The 23,002-nt window shown below is 33.2% G+C and overlaps 3 protein-coding genes across 3 annotated transcripts in view; 1 reads left to right on the forward strand and 2 right to left on the reverse strand.

The window, feature by feature from the left end:
* LOC128986700 (uncharacterized) overlaps nt 1-5,964 on the forward strand; it is an 85,506-nt gene extending 79,542 nt beyond the window's left edge. Inside the window, exon 6 of the mRNA XM_054407189.1 lies at nt 5,918-5,964. Coding sequence (XP_054263164.1) covers nt 5,918-5,964 — 47 coding nt within the window. The remainder of the gene's footprint in view (nt 1-5,917) is intronic.
* A 6,098-nt stretch (nt 5,965-12,062) lies between these two features.
* Nucleotides 12,063-21,469, reverse strand: LOC128987207 (PRKR-interacting protein 1 homolog). The gene is made up of 3 exons (XM_054407952.1): nt 21,355-21,469; nt 13,857-14,036; nt 12,063-12,575 (listed from the first exon to the last, which is right to left on the reverse strand). Exons 2-3 carry the CDS (start codon nt 13,992-13,994, stop codon nt 12,165-12,167), a joined length of 549 nt encoding a protein of 182 aa, XP_054263927.1. The 5' UTR covers nt 13,995-14,036; nt 21,355-21,469; the 3' UTR covers nt 12,063-12,164.
* Nucleotides 21,287-23,002, reverse strand: part of LOC128987206 (PRKR-interacting protein 1 homolog) — a 32,121-nt gene continuing 30,405 nt past the window's right edge. Inside the window, exon 3 of the mRNA XM_054407951.1 lies at nt 21,287-21,799. Coding sequence (XP_054263926.1) covers nt 21,389-21,799 — 411 coding nt within the window. The 3' untranslated portion in view covers nt 21,287-21,388. The remainder of the gene's footprint in view (nt 21,800-23,002) is intronic.

The following is a 23,002-nucleotide window of genomic DNA, read 5'->3' on the forward strand; positions in this document are numbered from 1 at the left end:
CCCATAGCATTTTTGGATTGCAGATACTAAATCTAATCGTCATAAACAGTTCCCACACTCCGGACTGCTCACCTTGACTACTTCCTTCACCACTTCCTACGTCTCGGAACTGTTATCCTCCCTTCCATAGCATTTTAGGATTGCAGATACCTTAATGTAATCATCATAAACAGTCCCCACACACCGGACTGCTCACCATTACAACTTCTTTCACCACTTCCTACGTCACGGACCTGTTTCCCTCCCTTCCCACAGCATTTCAGGATTGCAGATACCTTAATCTAATCATCATTAACAGTTCCTACACCCCGGACTGCTCGCCTTTACGACTTCCTTCACTACCTCTTACGTCACGGACCTGTTTCCCTCCCTTCCCACGCCATTTTAGGATTGCAGATATCTTAATCTAATTGTCATTAACAGTTCCCACACTCCGGACTGCTCGCCTTTACTACTTCCTTCATCACTTGCTACGTCGCGGACCTGTATCCTTCCCTTCCCTTCGCGTCGCGCATCGATCAACCCATGGGAAATGTTTGTGACTCTTACGTGTGTATTCGTTTTTTATGTTTGTGTTCGTGTCCGTATTCGTATTTGTGTTCTCGTAGTTTAAATGTGATGAATTCGTATGAATGACAACTTTTGACCTCCTTTGACACCTGAAGAAAGCCCCCTGAGAGCTCAAACTGCAGTAGTGTAATACTACTCCAAGGATCACCTGACAGTTAAGGTATTTAAACCATTTTTAATTAACTAAAGTGATTCGGAGGCTAACATCATGAAATTTAAGGATTGCAGATACCTTAATATAATCTTCATAAACAGTTCCTACACTCCGGACAGCTCGCCTTTACTCCTTCCTTCATCACTTCCTACGTCACGGACCTGTTTCCCTCCCTTCCCATAGCATTTTAGAGTTGTAGATACCTTAAATCGTCATAATTAGTTCCCACACTCCAGACTGCTCACCTTTACTACTTCCTTCATCACTTCCTACGTCACGGACCTGTTTTCCTCCCCATAGCATTTTTGGATTGCAGATACCGTAATCTAATCGTCATAAACAGATCCCACACTCCACACTGCTACCCTTGACTACAATGTATCGAGTAATTTTCAGTATAATCTTTGCTCAATAGTAACAACTGATGTTTTTCCTTTTGTACTGTATATTTTCTAGTATACTGTGGATAGACAACTTACAAGTCTTTTGTTTACTTGTTTACTTGTCTTTTGTTGTCTTTTGTTTACTTGTCCTTGTTATTTAATTCAGCCAAGATGGTTACTTAGGAACCTATAAGACTAATTTAAATAAAATGTCACTTTCAGTTTCATTTTTCAACGTAATTAGATTTTTGTTGGCAGTTCGAACTGCAGTAAACTCGTTTTTAGGCCAGGAATAAACTATTTACAACATTTGAAGAAAATCGTCGGAGCCGTTTTCGAGATCTTGGTGCAAGCAAGCAAGCAATCATACATACAAGCAAACATTGCTCATATTAGAGTATAGGATAAGCCAAGTGATTTGGAATTCTAAATCATGCCTATTGTAAATTTTATCTAGAGGCTACATCAATGCCCTGTGATGTATCCTCTATTTACTAAACAAACATGTATATTTTAGCTCATACCCCTGCTATATGAACTGTAGTTACATAAAACACAACTATGATTTAAGAAAATAATTTTGAGTCTAAAACTAATTGTTACAAGGGTTAAAAAATTCAGCTTTTGATACTAGTAGAAGTCCAACTTCCAGCATGTATGCTTGAGCATCTTAAATGTGAATGAATTCATGCCTAAAAGAAGTAGGAATTATTTCCTTGGAAGTTTTATGGTAATTGTTTAGAAAATTTAACTAGACAAATTTACATAATTCATCTACTACCCTGTGTACTAGGGATTTATGCTTAGGATAATAATGCTTAGTACAAATTCATCATGAGAGTTGCTTTAAATAAATGTTTGTAACACTCAGGGCTGCAGCTATATTTTTCTAGGAGGGCAAGTCCTTAATTTGCAGCCCCAGTCAATCTTAACATGAGGCACACAAACGTTTAAAAAAAACGGCCCAAGCGTTTAATGACATTTTTATATTACATTATTAAAAATGTAATAATTTTTAAGATTGGTATATTATTATGAAACCCCTAAAACCATGTAAGTACAATTTTTAAGTGAGCAAATAAAACAAATCATAATAACTAGGAGAAACCCGTCGAAATCGACGGTTAGGGGCCTTTTCGTTTATATTGGCGTACGGCTTCATTGGCAACAAATAATGCAAATAACATAGCAAAGTGGCATTTCCAAAAAGCAAAGAATATACTGAAAATTGGCTGTTACGTAAATATTGACTTTTAAATGCATTGTTAATCAACGTATCTGATAAAGGTATTGTGTTATCTAGTTTAAAAGTAATATGGCCTTATTTCTGTCATTACAGTAGCTGCATAGTATTTACTCTTTGTGCCATTTTTACAGCCAAAATGTCATGTTATTTTCAATGATGCTACCAACCTAGTGGGCCACGGTCCGTAATATAGGCCACTGCAAATAATTTGTCAAAGATAGGTACCGGTACCATTCTAGGCAAGGTTTCTGTGTTTAAGGATGTTATTAGACATGATAAGAACTCAATGAACTTCTTCTACAGATAATTAATCTGTTGGAGAAATATAAGCCGAATTATAAATGCGAGTTTGGGCATTTTGTAACTGTATAAGTAAGTTACACAGTATTTTTAGGCTGCTGCTCATTCCACTTAAGAATATATTTTTTAGAGACAAATTAAATTGTTTTTGTTGCTGAGTAGCGATAGTTAACATGCAGAACCCTTTTTGTTAGTCCAATAACATTCAAAGGCTCTCTTAAAGTTGAAGTTCTTATTTGTATACATACCCTTATTATGTTTTTACTAAGCGGAATGAATACATCAAAGTAACCTCTCTGAAAAGTCTGCAGTAAATTGCAGTTTTCCAGTTTAATGACTTTTGAAATCATGCACATATTTCTACATAAATATTGTAAAATGTTTTATCCAGTTGCTGTACACTAATATTAATTTAACAAAATATGGACACGGCTCATATGGACAACGTGCCCTTCTGAACTTGTACTGTATTACACAATCAAAGACTTTTCCAATGATTGAAAACATCTATGACAATAATCTCATGAACCTATGATGATCCGTCTACAATAATATGATAAAATATAGGCAAAAGTGGTAATAAAGGCAGACACCAACCCTTACAATAGATATAAGATAGTTCAATAAGGAATAATTGTAAGAGTTACAATAAAATGATTGTCAACTGATTTCGTAATCGAACGTTATATTGCAAAACATGGCATGATACAGAAGAAAATCAATTTTAAAATCAGTAGCCTAAATAATAGTGTTGCAAATAGTTCTTTTGTACAATTCAATAACTCCCAATAAACGTGTGTTGTTTAAAATACAATTTAAGAATGAACAGCTGTTTAATTCAAAAGTATTATCCACATGATCAAAATGAAAACAAATCTGTGGAGGAATCTTTACAGCCCTAACAGGATTGCCTTCGTTTTTCTTTTGATAACTCATCTAAGACCTTTCTTTGGACACCTCTACCAAGTTTCTACGCCCAGCCGTTCTCTCAAATTAGTGGAGACAAAGTTTCCAATTAAATATTTCGATTCCTCCATGTTAATCTTATGGGAGAAAACCCAACTTTGATGGATGATCCTGCCCAAACTAATAAAGATTTCAAAAAATGAAAAACACTTTGCAAAACTACAGATCAGGGCCATTATTTTGACTTTTTAACCATTAAAATCGATCCAAAAATGAGGGAGGAGTTCTGTTCACAAAAATCGGCTTAGCGTATTATATATATAGATAGATTATTAAATTTGCAGTGATCATACAGCTCACTAAACATACTCAATAACTTTATTTAATTTATAAAGAGGAAAATTACTCTAGGCCTCGGGTAAGATAAGATAAGAGTGGCAAGTGTTGAGCGGCAGACAGCGAGTGGCAACCTAAGCATTACGTAAGCGGCGGTGGTGGCTACGATAGAAGCGGCAATTTTCTTGAGGCTCATCAAATTTACCCTGTTGTAGGTGACAGTGAAGTTTAAGATGGTTGACTGTGCAGACCACTATCTGAAAATCGTCTTTTAAAGAAGAAAAAAACTTAGTTTTGATAAATAGGAGGTGTAGGAGACGATGGGGGTACAACCGATTAACAAGAGGAGAGGAGTGTTTGAAGAATACCACCATTTAACTCTAGGGAAGACAGTCATAGATTCCTTCAAATTACACAAAGATGTCCATCCCCTACTTTTGACTCCATTTTGAGCAGATTGAGGTGGAATATTGAGAAGAGAAGCACAGGTTTACAACAAAACTGAAGCATGATTCATGCAAGCGTGTTTTGGCAAAAAAAAAGACCTTAAGACAATGAGTGGCTCTTTGCGGCGCCGGAGCAGAGAGGGGATCAGGGGTAGGATGGCACAGGCAGCGGCACTCTACTCTACACACAGCTGTAAATACAAGAAACGACTTGACTTTGACCTTGAACAGTCATGTCCGCCACTCCCATCCCTGCAACGTCCCCCCTACCCATCCCACCGGTGTTCTTATAAATATTTTATTAAGAGCCCCTTACATTGTATTGGCTAGAGGCTAAACCATTACAGTATGCAAAAGCAAACTTTTTTGAGAGGTTAAAAAAATTATCTAACAACCGTAATTTTGCCGCCCGGGGTAAACGATATATAAGTGGTATACTTGTAACAATTAGGAGTCGGAGGGAAACTTTTACTTTGGATGTTGAGATTTTGTACAGTAGGTACTAAATTATAAACATTTTGTCACAATAAATTTGACATTTGATTTTTTTTCCAGATGGACTGCATTAAACATTTCATTAGTAAGGAACAAGCATTCAATCATGGATGCAAATCCAAGCTTGAAAACTACTTTACCATCCTTTTGGTAATAGCTGCTGGCTTACTACTTGTGATATTATTACTCTTGGTAAATGCATGTATTAGCTTTTGTATCTTCATGTAAATTACACATATACTATGCCAATGCCGGTTCTGGGACCTTGTCAAGAGGGGGCTACCGTGGAATGTCCAAAACGCCCTAAGAAAGGGGGGGGGGGGTTCAGTGGTCCTCCCCTGGAAAATTTTGTATGGCTGAGTAGCTGAGTGGTTATAGTGCTCGCCTAGCAAGGTTGTCGGATTGATCCTGAGAAGAGTCAGTAGCTTTTTGATGGTTCAAAACCGGACCCAGCTGTTCCTGATCATTGGGATTTGAATAAATGATCCTAGCTAATGAAACTGCTGAACTTAGTCAGTAACAAAGCTACACAGATTATCTCAATCCATTCTACACCCATTCTACACTCATATTTGGTTTAAAATATATACCTGAGAGACGTCCCCATCTCAGTTGATAATGAAAACATTTTTAAAGTCGTTTGTTGACTTTCTAAATCCAAAATATTGGTGGAAAGAGATCTGATATCTACTAATGGATGCCGGCAGAGCGACTGACGGACCTGTGCCGGATGAGTGTAGATAGCGTAACAGGAAATTCATTAAAGAAAACATTTTTTACTGTGATGCAATTGATGTGACGCGCCGGAACTGATGTGTGTGAATCGACCTTTACACTTTTATACAATTTTTCATACTACAACTGAAGTTACTTTTATTAACACTTTAAGCCCTAAGCCTATTTTTAATTTCTCCCCCTAAACAAAGTGTATGAAAAAAGAATTGTTTTAGTCAACAATTTTAAGTTTGAACTTTGGGTGGAAATATTCGTTTTGGGTTCCCCTGAATCAAAAAAAGTGGTTTTTGAAGTGATGTCTGAGTTGTGTGTGCATGTGTGTATGTTTGTGTGTGGTTGTGTTCAGAGCTACAGACTACACCTCGGATTTTGCCGAAGTTTGGTATGTACTAATCCATGGTAACTCCAGGGGTATTTTACTTTTTATGTAATTTAGATTTTTAATGGTGATTTTCCATAAAACCCCATAAAATTACAGGATAATCAGATAATCTTCACAAAAATGGCGAGAACATATTGATTTGATAATTTAGTAGTATGGTCCTTTTAACTCTAAACAAAATATTGCAATGCTGTAAAAACTAGACTATAATCATTTCAATGTAACATTATTCAAAATTTATTGCAATTTTTGTGATTTTACTCATAAAATATCATTCTTACTTCCACCACTATACCTACTCATTATAAGGATTTTGACAAGCTAATGAGAGAAAGTATATGTCAGTTTGCCGACACCGTTAATTTGTTTTATCTGGTAATTATTTTTGAAACTACACTCTGCACAAACTACAAACTAGATAGGGCATACAAAGAGAAAACCTCTGCAACTCGACTGCACCATAATTACTCGCAACTCAAACTGATCCTAGGAGAGGGGTAGGGGGTAAATATTGTTTTGGCGTAGTCCAGGTATATGGCGTGTCAAGTAGATAGCCAGACACAACTGGTATAGCCCATTTAGTACTTTATTTTACAAAATCTTAAGAAGAAAAACTCCGAAAGCGGCCCCTCATACCCTCAACCCTCACGAGGGTTAAGGTTGGTCATTCACACCAGCTGAGCCATACATTAGTAAGCTATAGATTGCACATGTAATCAGTGCACATTTAAATCAGTGCATATGTAGAAAGACCTCAATGTCACACTCGCCAGTGCAACGCCTAAGCCAAATGAGCAACCATGCCACCGTTGGCCAAATCTGACAAATGCCACTATAAAATACACAAGCACACGCAGATTAGATTTGACAAACTGATTCCTGAGCTATACTTGGCCTTAGTGTTTAAAGTGTCAAACTTTGCCATTGATAACAACAAGCTCTTTAGGGATTCTTAATCAATCATCGGGCATAAATCAGTTCTAGTGCCGACATACCCATGATCCTCTAGTGCACAGAATTCATTTACTTTTGGCGTGTCTTGTACTACTTTGAGAATAATTTTATCTGACCATAATGCACTGTTTATAAATCTACCTAACAAATTGATAAATGACAAAAACAAAAAGGTTTTTTATAAAAGAACTTTTAGTAAAAATGCTATGAACGAATATGTAAAAAGTTTTGAAATTTACAAAAGTCAATTATGTTTGGATAATTGTAATGTTAATGATAGTTACAACCATTTTTTGAGGTATTTTATAGGGCAGTTGAATCATTATTTCCCACTAAAGGCTGTAAAAAAGAAATCTAAGATAAAAACTGTTATATTGGATTGGGTAACAACAGGTATTAAGGTTTCTAGCAAAAGAAAGCGCGAGTTGCATTGGCAAGCCAAAACCAGTACAATCCCAATTTTTCTTAACTATGTAAAGTCTTATAAAAAGATATTTCGTAAAGTTGTAAACAGTTCTAAAAAAAGGTCTAACAGCAAATATATAAATAATGCATTAAATAAACCAAAAGCTATGTGGAAAGTTGTAAATAACGAATTAGGCATTAGAAAAGAGGATAGTTGTGGCAATCATATTTAATTAAAAGTCCCTAATAATGAAATAATTGAAGACCAAAATGTTGTTAACAAAACTTTTAATTCTTTTTTTTAATGTTGTTAATAGCTTAAACTTGCCAAATCCTATTGTAAAGGGTGTCCACCCAAATATGAAAATATCTGTGAATATAAAGGGGTGTTCACTGTATAACTTTGAACCAACAAAAATGAAATTTAAAAAATAATATTTTCTTTGGAAAATAAGACATCGGTGGGTTGGGATGAAGTTCCCATTTCACTCATCAAAGCAGTAGCAAATAAAATTGCTGAACCCCTCTCAGATATAATTAATAAATGTTTTGAATGTGGTATTTTCCCGGAAAAATTGAAATACTCTCATATTACTCCGATATACAAAAAAGGGGCTAGAACTGATATAAATAACTACCGCCCAATATCTGTTTTAAGTAATTTTTCAAAGATATTTGAAAAAGTTATCAATTTCCGGCTAGTAAACTATTTTAACAGCAATGATTTGTTTTATGAAAAACAGTTTGGGTTTAGGAAGACATTCAGCACTAACAGTGCACTGATTGAATTTATCAATGATGTTACAAAGGCTTTGGACAGGTCTGAAACTACTGCTGGTGTTTTCTGTGACCTGTCTAAAGCCTTTGATTGTGTGGATCATTCAATTTTGCTTTCTAAATCAAAAGACTACGGTATAAAGATTAAAAGTTTTTCTTTATTAGACTCTTACTTACAGAACAGAAAGTATAGAACAATAGTGACCAAAAACGGTGTGAAACATATGTCAAACTGGAATTTATCTAATTATGGTGTACCTCAATGGTCAATATTGGGTCCTCTGTTTTTCCTGATCTTTATTAATGACCTTCCAAAAGCTATTGGCAGAGATTTAATCTTATTTGCTGATGATACAACAGCAATCATAAGAGAGGATTCAGTAAATAACTTAATTGTATAAATGGAAAACACTTTGGATTGTATGAAAAATTGGTTTTCAGATAATGGTTTAAAGCTGAATATTGACAAAACTCATATAATCAAATTTTCTTTAAAAAACAATGTAATTCTTGATAAAATTCCAAATTTAGTAGAATCTCATAGATTTTTGGGTGTATTGCTTGATACTCATATTAATTGGAAGATTCACATAGATAAGATGAAAGGTAAACTAAGATCTATTTATTTTGCTTTCTTTCACCTGATAAACTGTGTACCCCAGGATACATGTATCACAGTTTACTATGGATACGTTGAATCCATTTTGAGGTATGGAATCATATTGTGGGGAGTGTCAACAGAAGTCAAATCCCTACTAATTTTACAGAAAAAAATTATTAGAATCTTAACCAAATCAAGAAGGAGAAAATCATGTAAAAACCTGTTTAAAAATCTTAGAATTCACACCATTTTTGGATTATACATAAATGAAATTCTAAATTGGATACATAACACTAAGGAAAATTTGTCAGATGTAGTCAAATTTACACATAATTATAATACAAGGAATAAATATAATTTCAGATTACCACATCACAAATTGACGACTTTTAGGAACAGCCCTCAATATATGGGACTTAGATTGTACAATGAATTACCCCTGTATCTTAAAAATTTAAATGCTACTCAATTCAAAGACAAAATAATAGATAAAATAATTGAGAAAGCCTACTATTCACTTGACGAATTTTTGGAGAACCCTATAGTGTAGATAAAAATTCTCTGATATCCTACATGAGTTTTTTTTAATTATTTTAACTATTAATTTTATTATAAAATACTTCACTATGAGGAAACACCTGTTCTTATGTATGAAATGTACTTTATAAAGAACGTTTTGTGTAAATAAAATATGTCTTATGTCTAATAACTTTGTTTCAAATTAAGATTGAAGTAGTTGAATGAAGTATTCCAAGCCACTTTAACTACCTTTAAAACATCCTTTATTCACATATGTTCCAGATTTTGGACATCATCATTTCACTTTGGTTGATAAAAAATTACGAAAGAATCATAAATTGCCGAGAGGTTTACTATGTTTTAAAAGGAAATCCTTCAAGAGAGATTAAAAGAGGCAAAAGTTAAGACTGCACAACAAAAAAGTGGGCATTACTTAGGTATACTAAGTAGATGTTTAGTGAATCGTTGTAGTAGCTTATTGTAAATTATGTTACTCATCAAACCTGTTTGAAGTTAAGCGTTTTCTCTACCTTCATGGGAACAAAAAAATACCATAAGCCTCAAAATGTATACACATGGTACTGAACATGAATCTAAATAAAACAACAGATAAAAAAAACTGTCAGTAAGTAATTTGTTTTAGAGGCATTACTGTTGTTAAAACTTAATTTTATGGGACCAAATTTTGAATTGTGGTATTCATTTTATTTTACTTATTTGGTTATTAACACAAGGAAAAAAAAGTTTTTCATATTACTGTATTGTTAATGATCTGTGAAAGCCTTACAAGGCACTATTTCCAAGTTAAAACAACAATAATTAATTACTGTGAACTAATAGCCTAGCATTCAAGTAATTACAAGTGTAAAATGATTTCTCTTCTCTAATTAAACTAAACCTAAGGACACACAGAAGTAAAAGAAGGTATGTCACAACTAAACAGATTTAGAAGAAATAATATAGCACTCACTGACTATATGTGCACTAAAGCTTGAGTCTCTGCTTTACGCCCTCAAGACTTCCACGCCATAAAGGTGTTTCTTGGTGCCAATTCCGAGTTGAAGGTAACAAGTATTCAAACTTTACTCATATTATATATAGGATTGTTCTGTTGTATGTATACAAAAATAATGTATAAATAAAAAACTTTTTAAGACAAAACGTTTTTAAACGCACTAAAAAGTAGAAAATAATTTAGAAATATGTGGAGAGTATAAATACTTGTAACATTTAAAACGAAAAACGTGGGGTGCATGCAATAGATAATTTACACCTACCTTCACCTATTGAACTAATGTATTATTATCAATTGCATGCACCCCACGTTTTTTGTTTTAAATCTCACAAGTATTTATACTCTCCACATATTTCTAAATTATCTTCTACTTTTTAGTGCGTTTAAAAACGTTTTGTCTTAAAAAGTTTTTTATTTATACATTATTTTCTACTTTTTAGTTTTTAATGTGTGAGGATGTTAAATCTATTTCAAGCATCTATATCAGATTAAGACAGATGCATGTGGGAAATCTAAGGTTTATTTGAGTTTCTTTTCATATAATTATATGTATTAGATTGAATGTATGGCCTACCTACTAACTATAAATATATCAATCTATTTAATTTATTGTCTACTTTTTAGAATAATAAATAAATAACAATTGACATTATTAACAAACGCCTTTATATCTGCAATCAGATTGTTTATCTTTATTTTGAAATGTTTGTATACAGAATCTCTTGGGAGCAAAACCTGTACCTCTTAACCTCTGCTCTTTGAACTGTCAAATTTAAGTATTTACCTGACCCGCCCTGTTAAACTTCCCTATCCCAAGCGTGATGTATATAACTTCGTTACTTCTCGAGTGATGTAAAGTTGAAAAAAAAACTCACTCGGTGATGTAATGAAACCCATTTAAATAACATTGAGTGCTTAACTTAAAAAATATACCTCTCCAAAGAGCCAACGACATTCAACGCTAGAAATCAGCTGCGCGCTTGAATTTTATTGTTATGTTTAGAAGAATTTTCCTAACCTAGCTTTTGTTTGTAAATGAACGTTACTGTTAGAAGATGAGTGAAATGGATAATGAAAAATATTGTTCGTAACCTCCTGTATATTGTCGGGTCAGGTAAAATCTTGTACGTTACACGTTACACAAGAGCGTGTTTACATCACTTCGGTAAATTATGCAACTCGCTTACGCTCGTTGCACAACATTCACCTGCGTGATGTAAAAACGCTCTTACTACACTTGTAAGGTAAATAGCTATTACAGCTGACTTAAACTAATTGATATATTTACATGCTTTCAAAATGTAAACATGAAAATTAAATCATTGGGAAAATAATTATTGGGCGTAGCCCAAGGGAAATATGAAAATTAAATTACATAATATTGCATTGTCATCCATTTGTGAGCTATGTTTCAAATTTCAAGTCTCTTGCTCATCGGGAACTTTGTTTAAAATTGATATCAAAATTTGTAGGAAAGCGAGCTAATAAAAACAAGCCCATGGGGCGTAGCCCAAGAGAAATATGAAAATTAAATGACATAATATTGCATTGTCTTCCATTTATGAGCTATGTTTCAAATTTCAAGTCTCTAGCTCATGGGGAAGTATCAAAATTTGCAAGAAAGCGAGTTAATGAAAACAATCCCATGGGGCGTAGCCCAAGGGAAATATGAAAATTAAATGATATAATATTGCATTGTCTTCCATTTGTGAGCTATGTTTCAAGTCTCTAGCTCATCGGTAAATTAGTATAAAATTGATTGCGAAATTTGTACCGGACAAGAAAGCGAGCTAATAAAAACGTTTTAAAAAAGGGATACTGACAATCAAAATGCCAACTTTCATTAGAATTAAACTATATTACATATTTACAGAAGCAAATATCTGTTGTAATCATGCATCTTTACCAAGTCAATCTCTTAATCTACGAGTCTGCTTCTTTTAGTTTGGATTCAGCTGTTTCTTAACCATCCACTTTTTTTCATTGCAGTACATCTCTCCTGATCCATTTCCAGTTTCAACATTTTCGTCTTCTTCAGAATTATTCCTAATCTTTGTATTTTCTGTATTCTTTTGTTGCTTGCATTCTTCTGTATTACTAATGTCTTCATTTCTACTCACAGTATTTTCTTCTTCCTCCTCTCTGTTTTTGTCTGCTTCGCTTTCACTCCTATCCTCGGATTCACTTTCTGTTTGGGATTGACCGCTATTGTTCAATTTAGGTTTGAGCAGTTTGTTCTTTTTATAGTTTTGTTTTTTACGCAATCGTTTGGCTCGTTTCTTGGCAGTTCTTTCTTCTGCGGCTTGCATATTATCTAAAAGTTTTTGGTGATAAGCTTCTTCAAGTAATTGCTAAAACATACAACAGGTAATACTTTACCGAGGTAAACCAAGAGGCTGGTTAGGAATTATTATTAGAAGAAGTAAACTTCGACTAACTTAACTTGACAGTAGAAGTCAATCTACTCACTGAAGAAGTCATTTATCAGGACAACATATCAGTGTTATATATTGTGATTTTTTATTCAAGTATCCCGAAGAATCAAAACTTTCTCTGGTAAGTTAGCTGAACTTTAACTCTCTTAAAAATAATTTCTACCGTAAAACATACAATAATAAATTATTGAGAGTTAACAGCAAAATTTATTCCTACTTCTGTAATAGTATATAGTGTAACTAGTTCCAAAAATAAGTGTTTACCGGACGAGTAAGGTTGTTATCATACGAGTGCGGTATACACATTTTGGATGAGTGGTGTACGATATTTTTTGCCATACTACCCTAAACCGGCCAATAAATAAAGTGTACAAATTCCTCATGCATTCACACTGACTAAAGGACTTATCGATCACTAATCATAACTTCTAAGAGAGGTTGTGTTTTAGTTTATAACCACGCATTGTCAAAATGTATTACAGTACAGTACAGTTGGATGTGATGAAATTGCATTTGATCAAGCAGACGGCAAAAAGCTGTTGTCCACACTAAATCGTTGCTTGGAAAGTCTTTAATAAAACTGTGTTGTGTGACAAAAAATATTTTTAGTAGGCCAACCTTGTAAGACTGGATCATGGAGATATTTATCCTATGAATGGAAACTGAAAACCAACATGCCCAATTGACATGTTTACATTACAGAAATTACATTACTGTCTCTGGTACAATGAGGAATGTGAAGCAGCACTGAGTAATTGAGTTATCAACATCACAAAGAGGCTGTTGTTGCAAGTGAAGGTAATTTTCCATTTAACAAAGTCTCAAGTACTGTATATATGTTGAAAGATATAAGTACGGGACAAATATGAGAGATGTTTTTATATGAGCCAACTGTTCTACTTGTGCAAGACAGTTTTTATCAATACAAAACTTAAAGTACATGCCTTTAAGTGGAAAATAAGCTTAAGGCTGCTATAAGAAGATACTATTTGTAAGGTTTAATAAGTAACATATTAACAAAATATTATTTATTATATTACTGTTATTAAAACTAGAATGGTATATTGCAAAACTCAGATTTTGAAACTATGACAGCATATTTTGTTAATAAAAGATCCCACTATCTTTTTGGTTTACATCTTGTATCTTTCCCTACATCATATATTTATACCGCTAGTTCATAATAATGAAACTTACTTTTTCACTTTTTTCTTGGATAAACTTTTGTCTTGCATATTCCTTCCTCCTGAGATGACGATATACATGGAATTCTCCACTGCCAGCTCCTGCACTTGATCCCATTACATTTCTCACAAACTCTGGCACATGAGGCATTTTCTTTTCTTTCACTCTTTCTGGGATTACTACAGGTTTATCCTTTAAATGAGTAAAAGAGCACATCAAACTCTGGTGCTTCTTAAAAAAAAATAAATAAAAAGAGCACTTTATTGTACATATCACAGTGTTATTAAGTTAATGCATTGGAACTCACAGTTTAAGCCCTACATCTTATTTATTCAATGATAATTTTTACCCATCATGACTTTCAAATACCTAAGAGTCGGGGTTGTATAAATATATTAAAATTTACAGGATCTCCTTAAATATGTCTACTCAGCACAATATTAATTCGAATGATAGTCATAAAATTTGATAATGTGATTTGAGCCATACTATACTACAGGATGATTTTTTTGTTTTTTTTTAAGTTGGTAGCATTGTTAAACAGCTGATTTTTTTTAAAATTATGTTGTCATTTCAATATTTGTATCCTCTAGGTATGTGTTAGTGTGCCCCTTCACCTACAAAGTCTTACCGTTTGGTGTGTCATTTGGGCAGGTGGTGTTATTAACCCTTATTTTTTTTTAAGACGATGCTAGCCAGACTGTTAAATGGTCAACGCTATTGGGCAATGGTAAGGGACTTTTTCGTTCCTCAGCTAAAGAAATCGAAGTGGATTTAGAAAATATGTGGTTTCAACATGAAGACGACGCGACATTCCACACAGCATACGACACAATTGGTCTCTTGAGACAAACGTTTGGTGAACTCATCATCTCGTATAGAGACTGTTGACTGGCCTCCATGGTCGTTTGATATCACGCCGACAGACTACTGTCAACGTTGATATGTCAAGCCCCAAGTCTGCTGAAAGACTCTAAAGTCAACATTCAACGAGTTACTGCAAGGCCCCACTAGAAGCACAGGCAGCGCAACACTATGTCATAGTGGTGGATAGTTGTACTCAGCTGTTCCTGATCATTGGGATTTGAATAAATGATCCTAGCTAATGAAACTGCTGAACTTAGTCAGTAACAAAGCTACACAGATTATCTCAATCCATTCTACACCCATTCTACACTCATATTTGGTTTAAAATATATACCTGAGAGACGTCCCCATCTCAGTTGATAATGAAAACATTTTTAAAGTCGTTTGTTGACTTTCTAAATCCAAAATATTGGTGGAAAGAGATCTGATATCTACTAATGGATGCCGGCAGAGCGACTGACGGACCTGTGTGTGGTTGTGTTCAGAGCTACAGACTACACCTCGGATTTTGCCGAAGTTTGGTATGTACTAATCCATGGTAACTCCAGGGGTATTTTACTTTTTATGTAATTTAGATTTTTAATGGTGATTTTCCATAAAACCCCATAAAATTACAGGATAATCAGATAATCTTCACAAAAATGGCGAGAACATATTGATTTGATAATTTAGTAGTATGGTCCTTTTAACTCTAAACAAAATATTGCAATGCTGTAAAAACTAGACTATAATCATTTCAATGTAACATTATTCAAAATTTATTGCAATTTTTGTGATTTTACTCATAAAATATCATTCTTACTTCCACCACTATACCTACTCATTATAAGGATTTTGACAAGCTAATGAGAGAAAGTATATGTCAGTTTGCCGACACCGTTAATTTGTTTTATCTGGTAATTATTTTTGAAACTACACTCTGCACAAACTACAAACTAGATAGGGCATACAAAGAGAAAACCTCTGCAACTCGACTGCACCATAATTACTCGCAACTCAAACTGATCCTAGGAGAGGGGTAGGGGGTAAATATTGTTTTGGCGTAGTCCAGGTATATGGCGTGTCAAGTAGATAGCCGGACACAACTGGTATAGCCCATTTAGTACTTTATTTTACAAAATCTTAAGAAGAAAAACTCCGAAAGCGGCCCCTCATACCCTCAACCCTCACGAGGGTTAAGGTTGGTCATTCACACCAGCTGAGCCATACATTAGTAAGCTATAGATTGCACATGTAATCAGTGCACATTTAAATCAGTGCATATGTAGAAAGACCTCAATGTCACACTCGCCAGTGCAACGCCTAAGCCAAATGAGCAACCATGCCACCGTTGGCCAAATCTGACAAATGCCACTATAAAATACACAAGCACACGCAGATTAGATTTGACAAACTGATTCCTGAGCTATACTTGGCCTTAGTGTTTAAAGTGTCAAACTTTGCCATTGATAACAACAAGCTCTTTAGGGATTCTTAATCAATCATCGGGCATAAATCAGTTCTAGTGCCGACATACCCCTGATCCTCTAGTGCACAGAATTCATTTACTTTTGGCGTGTCTTGTACTACTTTGAGAATAATTTTATCTGACCATAATGCACTGTTTATAAATCTACCTAACAAATTGATAAATGACAAAAACAAAAAGGTTTTTTATAAAAGAACTTTTAGTAAAAATGCTATGAACGAATATGTAAAAAGTTTTGAAATTTACAAAAGTCAATTATGTTTGGATAATTGTAATGTTAATGATAGTTACAACCATTTTTTGAGGTATTTTATAGGGCAGTTGAATCATTATTTCCCACTAAAGGCTGTAAAAAAGAAATCTAAGATAAAAACTGTTATATTGGATTGGGTAACAACAGGTATTAAGGTTTCTAGCAAAAGAAAGCGCGAGTTGCATTGGCAAGCCAAAACCAGTACAATCCCAATTTTTCTTAACTATGTAAAGTCTTATAAAAAGATATTTCGTAAAGTTGTAAACAGTTCTAAAAAAAGGTCTAACAGCAAATATATAAATAATGCATTAAATAAACCAAAAGCTATGTGGAAAGTTGTAAATAACGAATTAGGCATTAGAAAAGAGGATAGTTGTGGCAATCATATTTAATTAAAAGTCCCTAATAATGAAATAATTGAAGACCAAAATGTTGTTAACAAAACTTTTAATTCTTTTTTTTAATGTTGTTAATAGCTTAAACTTGCCAAATCCTATTGTAAAGGGTGTCCACCCAAATATGAAAATATCTGTGAATATAAAGGGGTGTTCACTGTATAACTTTGAACCAACAAAAATGAAATTTAAAAAATAATATTTTCTTTGGAAAATAAGACATCGGTGGGTTGGGATGAAGTTCCCATTTCACTCATCAAAGCAGTAGCAAATAAAATTGCTGAACCCCTCTCAGATATAATTAATAAATGTTTTGAATGTGGTATTTTCCCGGAAAAATTGAAATACTCTCATATTACTCCGATATACAAAAAAGGGGCTTTTTCAAAGATATTTGAAAAAGTTATCAATTTCCGGCTAGTAAACTATTTTAACAGCAATGATTTGTTTTATGAAAAACAGTTTGGGTTTAGGAAGACATTCAGCACTAACAGTGCACTGATTGAATTTATCAATGATGTTACAAAGGCTTTGGACAGGTCTGAAACTACTGCTGGTGTTTTCTGTGACCTGTCTAAAGCCTTTGATTGTGTGGATCATTCAATTTTGCTTTCTAAATCAAAAGACTACGGTATAAAGATTAAAAGTTTTTCTTTATTAGACTCTTACTTACAGAACAGAAAGTATAGAACAATAGTGACCAAAAACGGTGTGAAACATATGTCAAACTGGAATTTATCTAATTATGGTGTACCTCAATGGTCAATATTGGGTCCTCTGTTTTTCCTGATCTTTATTAATGACCTTCCAAAAGCTATTGGCAGAGATTTAATCTTATTTGCTGATGATACAACAGCAATCATAAGAGAGGATTCAGTAAATAACTTAATTGTATAAATGGAAAACACTTTGGATTGTATGAAAAATTGGTTTTCAGATAATGGTTTAAAGCTGAATATTGACAAAACTCATATAATCAAATTTTCTTTAAAAAACAATGTAATTCTTGATAAAATTCCAAATTTAGTAGAATCTCATAGATTTTTGGGTGTATTGCTTGATACTCATATTAATTGGAAGATTCACATAGATAAGATGAAAGGTAAACTAAGATCTATTTATTTTGCTTTCTTTCACCTGATAAACTGTGTACCCCAGGATACATGTATCACAGTTTACTATGGATACGTTGAATCCATTTTGAGGTATGGAATCATATTGTGGGGAGTGTCAACAGAAGTCAAATCCCTACTAATTTTACAGAAAAAAATTATTAGAATCTTAACCAAATCAAGAAGGAGAAAATCATGTAAAAACCTGTTTAAAAATCTTAGAATTCACACCATTTTTGGATTATACATAAATGAAATTCTAAATTGGATACATAACACTAAGGAAAATTTGTCAGATGTAGTCAAATTTACACATAATTATAATACAAGGAATAAATATAATTTCAGATTACCACATCACAAATTGACGACTTTTAGGAACAGCCCTCAATATATGGGACTTAGATTGTACAATGAATTACCCCTGTATCTTAAAAATTTAAATGCTACTCAATTCAAAGACAAAATAATAGATAAAATAATTGAGAAAGCCTACTATTCACTTGACGAATTTTTGGAGAACCCTATAGTGTAGATAAAAATTCTCTGATATCCTACATGAGTTTTTTTTAATTATTTTAACTATTAATTTTATTATAAAATACTTCACTATGAGGAAACACCTGTTCTTATGTATGAAATGTACTTTATAAAGAACGTTTTGTGTAAATAAAATATGTCTTATGTCTAATAACTTTGTTTCAAATTAAGATTGAAGTAGTTGAATGAAGTATTCCAAGCCACTTTAACTACCTTTAAAACATCCTTTATTCACATATGTTCCAGATTTTGGACATCATCATTTCACTTTGGTTGATAAAAAATTACGAAAGAATCATAAATTGCCGAGAGGTTTACTATGTTTTAAAAGGAAATCCTTCAAGAGAGATTAAAAGAGGCAAAAGTTAAGACTGCACAACAAAAAAGTGGGCATTACTTAGGTATACTAAGTAGATGTTTAGTGAATCGTTGTAGTAGCTTATTGTAAATTATGTTACTCATCAAACCTGTTTGAAGTTAAGCGTTTTCTCTACCTTCATGGGAACAAAAAAATACCATAAGCCTCAAAATGTATACACATGGTACTGAACATGAATCTAAATAAAACAACAGATAAAAAAAACTGTCAGTAAGTAATTTGTTTTAGAGGCATTACTGTTGTTAAAACTTAATTTTATGGGACCAAATTTTGAATTGTGGTATTCATTTTATTTTACTTATTTGGTTATTAACACAAGGAAAAAAAAGTTTTTCATATTACTGTATTGTTAATGATCTGTGAAAGCCTTACAAGGCACTATTTCCAAGTTAAAACAACAATAATTAATTACTGTGAACTAATAGCCTAGCATTCAAGTAATTACAAGTGTAAAATGATTTCTCTTCTCTAATTAAACTAAACCTAAGGACACACAGAAGTAAAAGAAGGTATGTCGCAACTAAACAGATTTAGAAGAAATAATATAGCACTCACTGACTATATGTGCACTAAAGCTTGAGTCTCTGCTTTACGCCCTCAAGACTTCCACGCCATAAAGGTGTTTCTTGGTGCCAATTCCGAGTTGAAGGTAACAAGTATTCAAACTTTACTCATATTATATATAGGATTGTTCTGTTGTATGTATACAAAAATAATGTATAAATAAAAAACTTTTTAAGACAAAACGTTTTTAAACGCACTAAAAAGTAGAAAATAATTTAGAAATATGTGGAGAGTATAAATACTTGTAACATTTAAAACGAAAAACGTGGGGTGCATGCAATAGATAATTTACACCTACCTTCACCTATTGAACTAATGTATTATTATCAATTGCATGCACCCCACGTTTTTTGTTTTAAATCTCACAAGTATTTATACTCTCCACATATTTCTAAATTATCTTCTACTTTTTAGTGCGTTTAAAAACGTTTTGTCTTAAAAAGTTTTTTATTTATACATTATTTTCTACTTTTTAGTTTTTAATGTGTGAGGATGTTAAATCTATTTCAAGCATCTATATCAGATTAAGACAGATGCATGTGGGAAATCTAAGGTTTATTTGAGTTTCTTTTCATATAATTATATGTATTAGATTGAATGTATGGCCTACCTACTAACTATAAATATATCAATCTATTTAATTTATTGTCTACTTTTTAGAATAATAAATAAATAACAATTGACATTATTAACAAACGCCTTTATATCTGCAATCAGATTGTTTATCTTTATTTTGAAATGTTTGTATACAGAATCTCTTGGGAGCAAAACCTGTACCTCTTAACCTCTGCTCTTTGAACTGTCAAATTTAAGTATTTACCTGACCCGCCCTGTTAAACTTCCCTATCCCAAGCGTGATGTATATAACTTCGTTACTTCTCGAGTGATGTAAAGTTGAAAAAAAAACTCACTCGGTGATGTAATGAAACCCATTTAAATAACATTGAGTGCTTAACTTAAAAAATATACCTCTCCAAAGAGCCAACGACATTCAACGCTAGAAATCAGCTGCGCGCTTGAATTTTATTGTTATGTTTAGAAGAATTTTCCTAACCTAGCTTTTGTTTGTAAATGAACGTTACTGTTAGAAGATGAGTGAAATGGATAATGAAAAATATTGTTCGTAACCTCCTGTATATTGTCGGGTCAGGTAAAATCTTGTACGTTACACGTTACACAAGAGCGTGTTTACATCACTTCGGTAAATTATGCAACTCGCTTACGCTCGTTGCACAACATTCACCTGCGTGATGTAAAAACGCTCTTACTACACTTGTAAGGTAAATAGCTATTACAGCTGACTTAAACTAATTGATATATTTACATGCTTTCAAAATGTAAACATGAAAATTTTGGAGGCCCATGGGGCGTAGCCCAAGGGAAATATGAAAATTAAATTACATAATATTGCATTGTCATCCATTTGTGAGCTATGTTTCAAATTTCAAGTCTCTTGCTCATCGGGAACTTTGTTTAAAATTGATATCAAAATTTGTAGGAAAGCGAGCTAATAAAAACAAGCCCATGGGGCGTAGCCCAAGAGAAATATGAAAATTAAATGACATAATATTGCATTGTCTTCCATTTATGAGCTATGTTTCAAATTTCAAGTCTCTAGCTCATGGGGAAGTATCAAAATTTGCAAGAAAGCGAGTTAATGAAAACAATCCCATGGGGCGTAGCCCAAGGGAAATATGAAAATTAAATGATATAATATTGCATTGTCTTCCATTTGTGAGCTATGTTTCAAGTCTCTAGCTCATCGGTAAATTAGTATAAAATTGATTGCGAAATTTGTACCGGACAAGAAAGCGAGCTAATAAAAACGTTTTAAAAAAGGGATACTGACAATCAAAATGCCAACTTTCATTAGAATTAAACTATATTACATATTTACAGAAGCAAATATCTGTTGTAATCATGCATCTTTACCAAGTCAATCTCTTAATCTACGAGTCTGCTTCTTTTAGTTTGGATTCAGCTGTTTCTTAACCATCCACTTTTTTTCATTGCAGTACATCTCTCCTGATCCATTTCCAGTTTCAACATTTTCGTCTTCTTCAGAATTATTCCTAATCTTTGTATTTTCTGTATTCTTTTGTTGCTTGCATTCTTCTGTATTACTAATGTCTTCATTTCTACTCACAGTATTTTCTTCTTCCTCCTCTCTGTTTTTGTCTGCTTCGCTTTCACTCCTATCCTCGGATTCACTTTCTGTTTGGGATTGACCGCTATTGTTCAATTTAGGTTTGAGCAGTTTGTTCTTTTTATAGTTTTGTTTTTTACGCAATCGTTTGGCTCGTTTCTTGGCAGTTCTTTCTTCTGCGGCTTGCATATTATCTAAAAGTTTTTGGTGATAAGCTTCTTCAAGTAATTGCTAAAACATACAACAGGTAATACTTTACCGAGGTAAACCAAGAGGCTGGTTAGGAATTATTATTAGAAGAAGTAAACTTCGACTAACTTAACTTGACAGTAGAAGTCAATCTACTCACTGAAGAAGTCATTTATCAGGACAACATATCAGTGTTATATATTGTGATTTTTTATTCAAGTATCCCGAAGAATCAAAACTTTCTCTGGTAAGTTAGCTGAACTTTAACTCTCTTAAAAATAATTTCTACCGTAAAACATACAATAATAAATTATTGAGAGTTAACAGCAAAATTTATTCCTACTTCTGTAATAGTATATAGTGTAACTAGTTCCAAAAATAAGTGTTTACCGGACGAGTAAGGTTGTTATCATACGAGTGCGGTATACACATTTTGGATGAGTGGTGTACGATATTTTTTGCCATACTACCCTAAACCGGCCAATAAATAAAGTGTACAAATTCCTCATGCATTCACACTGACTAAAGGACTTATCGATCACTAATCATAACTTCTAAGAGAGGTTGTGTTTTAGTTTATAACCACGCATTGTCAAAATGTATTACAGTACAGTACAGTTGGATGTGATGAAATTGCATTTGATCAAGCAGACGGCAAAAAGCTGTTGTCCACACTAAATCGTTGCTTGGAAAGTCTTTAATAAAACTGTGTTGTGTGACAAAAAATATTTTTAGTAGGCCAACCTTGTAAGACTGGATCATGGAGATATTTATCCTATGAATGGAAACTGAAAACCAACATGCCCAATTGACATGTTTACATTACAGAAATTACATTACTGTCTCTGGTACAATGAGGAATGTGAAGCAGCACTGAGTAATTGAGTTATCAACATCACAAAGAGGCTGTTGTTGCAAGTGAAGGTAATTTTCCATTTAACAAAGTCTCAAGTACTGTATATATGTTGAAAGATATAAGTACGGGACAAATATGAGAGATGTTTTTATATGAGCCAACTGTTCTACTTGTGCAAGACAGTTTTTATCAATACAAAACTTAAAGTACATGCCTTTAAGTGGAAAATAAGCTTAAGGCTGCTATAAGAAGATACTATTTGTAAGGTTTAATAAGTAACATATTAACAAAATATTATTTATTATATTACTGTTATTAAAACTAGAATGGTATATTGCAAAACTCAGATTTTGAAACTATGACAGCATATTTTGTTAATAAAAGATCCC

The sequence above is a fragment of the Macrosteles quadrilineatus genome, unplaced genomic scaffold (genome assembly GCF_028750875.1).
Source record: "Macrosteles quadrilineatus isolate MER2022 unplaced genomic scaffold, UCM_ALF_1.0 Scaffold_2__2_contigs__length_208266976, whole genome shotgun sequence".
NCBI lineage: Eukaryota > Metazoa > Arthropoda > Insecta > Hemiptera > Cicadellidae > Macrosteles > Macrosteles quadrilineatus.